The 8,726-nt window shown below is 51.1% G+C and overlaps 1 protein-coding gene across 1 annotated transcript; it reads left to right on the top strand.

Annotated features, from left to right (window-relative positions):
- The first annotated feature begins 969 nt into the window (after positions 1-969).
- On the top strand, positions 970-6,943 carry LOC127039739 (zinc finger protein 420-like). Its single transcript, XM_050933597.1, has 5 exons — positions 970-976; positions 1,421-1,881; positions 2,302-3,044; positions 3,213-3,332; positions 6,916-6,943. Exons 1-5 carry the CDS (start codon positions 970-972, stop codon positions 6,941-6,943), a joined length of 1,359 nt encoding a protein of 452 aa, XP_050789554.1.
- Positions 6,944-8,726: the final 1,783 nt, after the last annotated feature.

The raw sequence follows: 8,726 nt of genomic DNA, 5'->3' as shown, positions 1-8,726 counted from the left end.
CTAAAGGATTGGCTGGCAGCATGGTATTTTGGATGAGATCCAAACCTGGGTAATGTGGCTGACCTTCTACCCACCCACTTCCTGGATCCAATTAGGATCACTCTCCTGCTACCCTCTGGCCATGCTGTATCACAGTGAGCAGAGTTTTTAAATAACCTCTCACTGTACTGGACCTAGTTGCTGATTTAGGAGTCAGAGAACTGTCATGCAATAAAGGGGGCCATGTGATTTCTTTTTTCAGAGTCTCGTTAACCAGTGTGTGGGATCAGAAGCACAGTTTGTGACTGGTCAGTGAGTTTAACTTCAGTGTTAACCACCAGTTTGGGGAGCATCTGCTCTCCCTTTTTCAGCCTGCTCTGACCTTGGCATTTTCAGTGAGGACTGCCCCAGGCACACCAGGTCACACTAAGCACTGAAGATAAATTAATAGAATGTTTTTTTATGATCAAGTTGTATGAAATCAACTGAACTCCTTTGTTTTCTTTCATCTGAGCAGAGTTTTTGGTTTTCCAACGTGATATGATCTCCCAGCTGGAACAAGGGGAAGAGCCATGGGTCCCAGAGCTCCAGGGTTCAGAGGAAAGAGAGATCCTGAGATCTCCCCGCACAGATGAGGAAACATTAAACCAACTCAGAATCTGTAAGTGCCTGAAGGAAACATCTAGGATGCCCTACAAAGCTCTTGGGAAGTCTCTCAGTTCATTATTGTCCGTAGCAGGGGTCGCATCCGCAGGGTAAATATAGCTCAAGGCTTCCTATAGATGCTAGCAGACACCGGGCAGTAGCTTTCTCCCTTCCCCCTGTGAAGTTGGATGGGATGTGAAGGCTGAATTGATTACCTCCTCTCTCCTGTTGGGGGGAGCTGAGTTCCTGATTTTTATTTGACCTCTCTCCAGCACTTGTTTTGGTTTGGCCTTCCCCTTTCCATCCCTGTTTGAGGTTTCTGTTTCTATCACAGCAGGTGATGGAATGACATGTGAGGTTCAGCACAGACCAGAAAAAGAGCAGAGAAACCAGCCAGGGGAGAAAATGGATCAATTTATTTCCTGTCAGGGAACTCAGAAGGGCCTTAAGGAAGCCAGAATACAGCAGGAAATCTGCAGGGAAAAGCAAAAAAATACAGGTGCTGAGTGTGGGAAAAACTTTACTTACAGATCAAGCCTTTCTCAACATCAGAGAACCCACACAGGGGAGAGGCCCTATGAATGCCATGAGTGTGGAAAACTCTTCACTCGAAGATCAGCCCTTATTAGGCATCAGAGAATCCACACAGGGGAGAGGCCCTATGAATGCAGTGAGTGCGGGAAAACTTTCAGTCGCAGCTCGCACCTTATTGGGCATCAGAGAATCCACACAGGGGAGAGATCCTATGAATGCAGTGAGTGTGGGAAAAACTTCAATCGCAGCTCACACCTTATTCGGCATCAGAGAATCCACACAGGGGAGAGGCCCTATGAATGCCATGAGTGTGGAAAACTCTTCACTCGAAGATCAGCCCTTATTAGGCATCAGAGAATCCACACACAGGAGGGGTCCTATGAATGCAGTGAGTGCAGGAAAACTTTCAGTCGCAGCTCGCACCTTATTGGGCATCAGAGAATCCACACAGGGGAGAGATCCTATGAATGCAGTGAGTGTGGGAAAACCTTCAATCGCAGCTCACACCTTATTCGGCATCAGAGAATCCACACAGGGGAGAGGCCCTATGAATGCTGTGAGTGTGGAAAACTCTTCACTCGAAGATCAGCCCTTATTAGGCATCAGAGAATCCACACACAGGAGGGGTCCTATGAATGCAGTGAGTGTGGGAAAACCTTCAATCGCAGCTCACACCTTATTCGGCATCAGAGAATCCACACAGGGGAGAGGCCCTATGAATGCCATGAGTGTGGAAAACTCTTCACTCGAAGATCAGCCCTTATTGGGCATCAGAGAATCCACACAGGGGAGCGGCCCTATGAATACCGTGAGTGTGGAAAACTCTTCACTCGAAGATCATCCCTTATTAGGCATCAGAGAATCCATACACAGGAGGGGTCCTGTGAATGCAGTGAGTGCGGGAAAACTTTTAGTTGCAGCTCGCACCTTATTGGGCATCAGAGAATCCACACAGGGGAGAGATCTTATGAATGCAGTGAGTGTGGGAAAACCTTCAATCGCAGCTCACACCTTATTCGGCATCAGAGAATCCACACAGGGGAGAGGCCCTATGAATGCCATGAGTGTGGAAAACTCTTCACTCAAAGATCAGCCCTTATTAGGCATCAGAGAATCCACACACAGGAGGGGTCCTATGAATGCAGTGAGTGCGGGAAAACTTTCAGTCGCAGCTCGCACCTTATTGGGCATCAGAGAATCCACACAGGGGAGAGGCCCTATGAATGCCATGAGTGTGGAAAACTCTTCACTCGAAGATCAGCCCTTATTGGGCATCAGAGAATCCACACAGGGGAGCGGCCCTATGAATGCCGTGAGTGTGGAAAACTCTTCACTCGAAGATCAGCCCTTATTAGGCATCAGAGAATCCACACACAGGAGGGGTCCTATGAATGCAGTGAGTGCGGGAAAACTTTCAGTCGCAGCTCGCACCTTATTGGGCATCAGAGAATCCACACAGGGGAGAGATCCTATGAATGCAGTGAGTGTGGGAAAACCTTCAATCGCAGCTCACACCTTATTCGGCATCAGAGAATCCACACAGGGGAGAGGCCCTATGAATGCCATGAGTGTGGAAAACTCTTCACTCAAAGATCAGCCCTTATTAGGCATCAGAGAATCCACACACAGGAGGGGTCCTATGAATGCAATGAGTGCGGGAAAACTTTTAGTTGCAGCTCGCACCTTATTGGGCATCAGAGAATCCACACAGGGGAGAGATCTTATGAATGCAGTGAGTGTGGGAAAACCTTCAATCGCAGCTCACACCTTATTCGGCATCAGAGAATCCACACAGGGGAGAGGCCCTATGAATGCCATGAGTGTGGAAAACTCTTCACTCAAAGATCAGCCCTTATTAGGCATCAGAGAATCCACACACAGGAGGGGTTCTATGAATGCAGTGAGTGTGGGAAAACTTTCAGTCGCAGCTCGCACCTTATTGGGCATCAGAGAATCCACACAGGGGAGAGATCCTATGAATGCAGTGAGTGTGGGAAAACCTTCAATCGCAGCTCACACCTTATTCGGCATCAGAGAATCCACACAGGGGAGAGGCCCTATGAATGCCATGAGTGTGGAAAACTCTTCACTCGAAGATCAGCCCTTATTAGGCATCAGAGAATCCATACACAGGAGGGGTCCTATGAATGCAGTAAGTGCAGGAAAACTTTCAGTCGCAGCTCGCACCTTATTGGGCATCAGAGAATCCACACAGGAGAGCAGCCCTATGAATGCCATGAGTGTGGAAAACTCTTCACTCAAAGTTCAGCCCTTATTAGGCATCAGAGAATCCACACGCACAGGAGGGGTCCTATGAATGCCGTGAGTGCGGGAAAACTTTCAGTCACAGCTCGCACCTTATTGGGCATCAGAGAATCCACACGAGTGAGAAGCCCCGCGAATGCCGTCAGCAGGCCTGCACAACTCGTAAAGCGGTGATGTAGAGAAATCTCTGTATTAACTATCTCTATAAATCTTTATAACATTGCATTGTGTTATTTTGTATTAAGTATCTTTCTGTATTAAGTATCTTTATGACATTGCATCCGACATGATGTTATTTTGTATTTCATATGACTTGGCATTGTGCCTCTCTATTTTCATACAACTTTGTATTAGATCCCTATATAGAAAATTGGTAGAAAACTTTGTATCAAATGTTATAGCCCCTAAGGATAGTATAGTTAAAGTAAAAGAAAACATGTGCCTTTTTGCTAGAAGTATAATAAGATCTTCCCCCGCACTCTGTAATCAATTGCCCTATTGACTGAATGAGGTGTGAATAAGTGAGGCTTGGAAGACACCCACCTCCAGACAGCTACAACAGTTGAAAAGGGAATGGGAGCCAGAGCAAAGGACAATACAACTTGTCAAGTGGGCCCAATAAAGAAGAGCAGACATATTGATGGCCTCAGGGATTAGAAGCAAGCATCTTCTTTAGAAAACACCCTCTTTGAGCAGCATTGGGACAACACCCAGAGAAAATCAGCACAAAGACCAGCGGACGCAGACCCAGATTTTGAATCTGGTCTAGATTTGCATAAGAGGTAAGCTGCTATAAATGCGAGGTGTCTTGCAGAAGGACCCCGGATCTCGTCTTGTCACCATCAGAGCATCGATTTGGATTGGTAGAAGCCCGGCTCCACTCCTCCCCCATCTAACTCACCTGGCCAGTGCAGTTAAGGGGAGCAACTAGTTGGTAACAACAGCAAGACAGACTGTTTATGTCTGTGTGTGTGCGAATGCATGACTGTGATATATATCTCATATGCATATCATAGAGTATTAATTGATACCTGTATTACTAATAAATGTGGCGTTTTGCCTTAATCCCCCTGAAAAGTTCCTGTACAGTACTTTGAGTACAACAGCGAGGGCCACAATCCTCCAAAGAAAACAGCTGAGGACCGAACCCCCCCGGCCCTGCGGAAACATCCCCCACTCAGGACCTCCCAGCCTGGCGGAAACACCCCGCCCAGCCCTGCAGAAACAAACCCTCCTTCCCCAGTGCCACCCCACCAAAACAGCTCTGGGTCAAAAAGGAAGGTTGGGGGTGGGGAGGTGTTACTTGATGTTAAATCAACCAGGAACTCCCAGCTGAAGAGGTGGCTGGGAGCCCTCAGGGTCAAATTAAAGGGCCTGGGGCTCTGACAACTGGGGGAACCCGGAGCTTTTCAGGGCTGGGGCAGGGATTTAGAGGTCCTAGAGCTCCTGCTGCTGAGGGGAGCCTGAGCCCTTGAAATCCCAGCCCCACTCCATCCGCTGGAGCCGCCACCGGGATTCAAAGGGCTCTGTGATGCCTGCAGCCACAGGGATCCCTGAGCCCTTTAAATCTCAGCCGCTGCCAGGATTCAAAGGGCTCTGGGCTGCCCGTGGCGGTGGGGAGCCCGGAGACCTTTAAACCTCAGCTGCGGCCGGGAATCTCTACGAGCAGCCCAGAGCCCTTTGAATCCCGGCCGTGGCTGGCAGGCCGGCTTTAGGAAGTGCGGGGCCCAATTTGAACATTTTTGGCTGGGCCCCGCAGGGATGACTGGGGAAAAAAAAGCCTTTCAGTTCTTAGCAACCAGTTCCCTATAAAAAGTTTTGCCACAGTATGCGTTTTTTGTACCAGTAGGGTTACCATACGTCCGTATTTTCCTCCCGGATGGCGATTTAAGAACCAAAAAGCCTGACGTGTCTGGGAAAGTACAGATGTATGTTAACCCTATCTAAAGTTCTTTTTTAAAAAGATGGGTCTGAACTAGAAATGAGCTCTGCTGCTCCCTGAAGGTGTGCTAGGGTGCACATGTGTGGGTCCCAGCTGCTCCCTGCCCATCTCATTGAAGCAGGTGTGCAGGGTTACTTCCCTGGGAATTGCAGAGCACCAGTGGACATAGGGCTGGCTGGAGGTGGGGGAGGGGGAGGATGCGAGAGGTAGGGTCTGGCTGCAGGCTGGGCAAGGGGTGTGGGGCAGGCTGGAGACAGGGGGTGTGGGGTGGGCTGGCTGGCTTCAGGCAGGGCCACAGGGAGGGTGCGGCATGAGTTGGCAGGGCTGGAGACAAAGGAGTGCGGGACTGGCTGGCTTCAGGCAGCGGGGTGCGGCAGGGGTTGGCTGGAGATGGGTTGGTGCAGGGCTGAAGGCAAGGCAGGAGGTGCAGGGCTGGCTGGAGATGGGCAGGCTGCAGGCACGAACTGGTGCAAGCAGGGCAGGAGGTGCAGCAGGGGCTGCAGCAGGGGCTGGCTGGGGACGGGCTGGCTGCAGGCAGGGCAGGGGGTGCAGGTACAGGGAGTACAGCCCATCCTCTATGATGAGTGCTCCCTCCACCTCCCCCCTCTTCCACCAGGGTAGCAGCAGCAGCTTGGGGCTCGGGGGCTATTTAAAGGGCCCGGGGCGCCCCTGCTTCCACTGCCCCAGCTCTGTAAATAGCCGCGGGAACCCTGGGGAAGCGGCAGGGCTCCAGCGGCTATTTAAAGGGCCGGGGAGGTAGAAGCAATGGGAGTCCTGGACTTTTTAAATAGCCCCCACAGCCCTACCCCAGGGCTCCAGCAGCAGGGCTCTAGTGGCAATTTAAAGGGCATAGGGCTCCATCCCCTGCTGGGAGCTCCAGGCCCTTTAAATTGCCCCCTGGGGAAGCCGGGCCACCCTGGTCCAGCGCACTGGCTTTTGCCGGTACACAGTACTGGGTCTTGGGCATGGGGCTCTCTTAGAAGCGAGGCCGAATTGGTTGAATTGGCCAAAAGCCAGCCCTGGCGGCAGGGATTTAAAGAGCTCTGAGCTCCCCACCCTCCCGCCCAGAGCCCTATAAATCCTGGCCGAGGCTGAGATTTAAAGAGCTCTGGGCTCCACGCTGCTGCAGGCAGCTCAGAGCCTTTTGAATCCCGGCCACGGCTGAGCTTTAAAGGGCTCTGGATTCCCCGCGGATGCTGGCAGCGCAGAGCCCTTTGATTCCCGGCTGCAGGCCGCACAGTGAGACTTCACAGGCCGCATGTGGACCGAGGGCCGTATGTTGTGCAGGCCTGGCATGAAGGGGCAAAATAGGTAAGAAATGTCCGTGGCCTGTCACTAGCAAATAATAGCCACCATGGATCCTCCCAGTGGTGGCTACATCTTAGCACTGCGGGAAGCAACCCTTCACAGAGACCATTTGTCTTGGGGTTTGGGATACTTCTCAAGCCATGCTGCACTCAGAGTGACCCCCTCATCCCGTGCCAGCTGGAAAAAAGAAGAGTCCAGCCAACTCTCCCATTACCAGCTGCGAACCACTGATCCCCAAACAGGGAGGCCTCTCGCTTTGATGTGTATTAAATATCTGGCTGGTCTCTTTCTTTGGCAAACATCTAACAGAGCTAAAAGAGGGAACAAATGATTCTCAAAGGAGAGGGGAAAGACAATCACTGGGAAATTTAATCCCCTGCAACATCCAGGATGGAGAGCGACTCAGGGCAATAGGTTCCCCCCAAGGAAGAAGTCGTTGGGATTTAGAAACATAAGGAACAGCCCAAAACTCGAGAGGATTTTTAATTGACATTTGATGATGACACAGAGGGAAAACCTGAGCTTTCAGATCACTGTTCAGCAATGAAAGAAAGGGTGGAAATCAGAGATTTTGGATCCATTTTGCAAATTATAGAGAGGAAAGTGGAAAATCAGAGGGATTTTATATCGGTTGCTGATAGGAGGTAAAATCTGACTGTTTCACATGAATACTTGATAAATGAATAAAGAGGAAATGGGCAACATTTGCAAACATTTTGTGTTCAAGAATCTGAGAAAAGGTTTAAATCTGAGATTTTCTTAATATTTTATAATTAGAGACAGAAAAATCTCAGGGCACAATCAATTAGAAATAGACAACTAGAGAGAAGTGGGGCAAATGTTTAGGTTATTTTATTTGAATCTTTGAGATTTGCAAAGAAATTGTGTCACAAACTGCATATTTGATAACATGAGAGAAAAACACCAAGATCTGAGGGGAGAGAGTCACTTTCCTGCCAGGGCCCAGTGCCCCAGCCTCCTCCCCCTCCGGGGTCTCCCACTCACTGGGGGCTCCAGGCCGGGGCTGATGCGGTCAGAGCCTGTGGCTGCCTAGGGGGCAGGTCCCAGCTGGAGAAAGCCCCCCCCCCCCGGCCAGGATAGGAATGTGCTACTGGTAGCAGTCTGGGGCTGGACCCTTGGGGGACACTTGCTCCCCCCTCCCTTTCCTGGGCCTTCCCATGCCCTGTTGCCAGCAGAGAGTGGCCCCCTCAGCCCAGCCAAGAGGTGTCCCTGTCTCAGGGGCCCCCCAGTCTCTGCCCAGTTCAGAAATCACTCGGGGAACCATTTCCCACCCACACAAGGACAAATCACTGCAGGTGAAAATGGGGGGAAACACCCCAAACCTGAGATCTGAACTGACCATTGGCAAAGGGGAGAGAAAATGGGGCACAATGGGGGGAGGGGAACAGGCAACTTCTCAGGGGTTTGAGGGAAGGTGGGGTCACCCTGGGTGTTGCTTGTTGCTCTCTAGGGAGAAAGGGGGCAGGACAGGAGGGGGGGTCCCCACGGAGGGGGCAGTGGTAAATCTGAGGGGATCTCAGCCCCCCCTTTCTCTCCTCGCTCCTCGAGGGTCACCTGCTCTTCTCTCCTCCCCCTCCTCCCGGCCATGTCCCGGCTGCACAGACATTTCCCATCCATCCTTTTCCCAGGTCTCTCCCCTCCGCAGCCCCCGCCCGACCCCACGCAAGGGCTGCTAGGTGTAATGCATGTTAAGTAGGGGTTTCTCCCCTACTAATGCTGGAGTGTCCTTCTGTCATGATATAATTCCCCACTCTGAACCTTAGCATCCAAAAGATGGGGCACCAGCATGAATTCCTCTAAGCTCAGTTACCAGCTTAGAACCCGTAGCACTGTCACCAACCAGGAATTCCAGTGCCTGGTACACTCTGGTCCCCCCAAAACCTTGCCCAGGGACCCCCAAGACCCAGTCCCTCTGGATCTTAACACAAGGAAAGTAAACCCTTTCCCTCACCGTTGCCTCTCCCAGGCTTCCCCTCCCTGGGTTACCCTGGAAGATCACTGTGATTCAAACTCCTTGAATCACAAAACAGAG

The sequence above is a fragment of the Gopherus flavomarginatus genome, chromosome 23, assembly GCF_025201925.1.
Source record: "Gopherus flavomarginatus isolate rGopFla2 chromosome 23, rGopFla2.mat.asm, whole genome shotgun sequence".
Classification (NCBI taxonomy): domain Eukaryota; kingdom Metazoa; phylum Chordata; order Testudines; family Testudinidae; genus Gopherus; species Gopherus flavomarginatus.
The sequence above is the reverse complement of the archived record's forward strand: the minus strand, read 5'-3'. Positions and strand labels throughout refer to the sequence as shown.

What these genes read in the sequence shown, in the direction of transcription:
- LOC127039739 (XM_050933597.1), top strand. An exon ending in AGAATCCACACACAGGAGGG is followed by an intron (nt 3,045 to 3,212) that starts GTTCTATGAATG and finishes CACAGGGGAGAG; the next exon opens with GCCCTATGAATGCCATGAGT. An exon ending in AAGTGCAGGAAAACTTTCAG is followed by an intron (nt 3,333 to 6,915) that starts TCGCAGCTCGCA and finishes ATCCCCAAACAG; the next exon opens with GGAGGCCTCTCGCTTTGATG.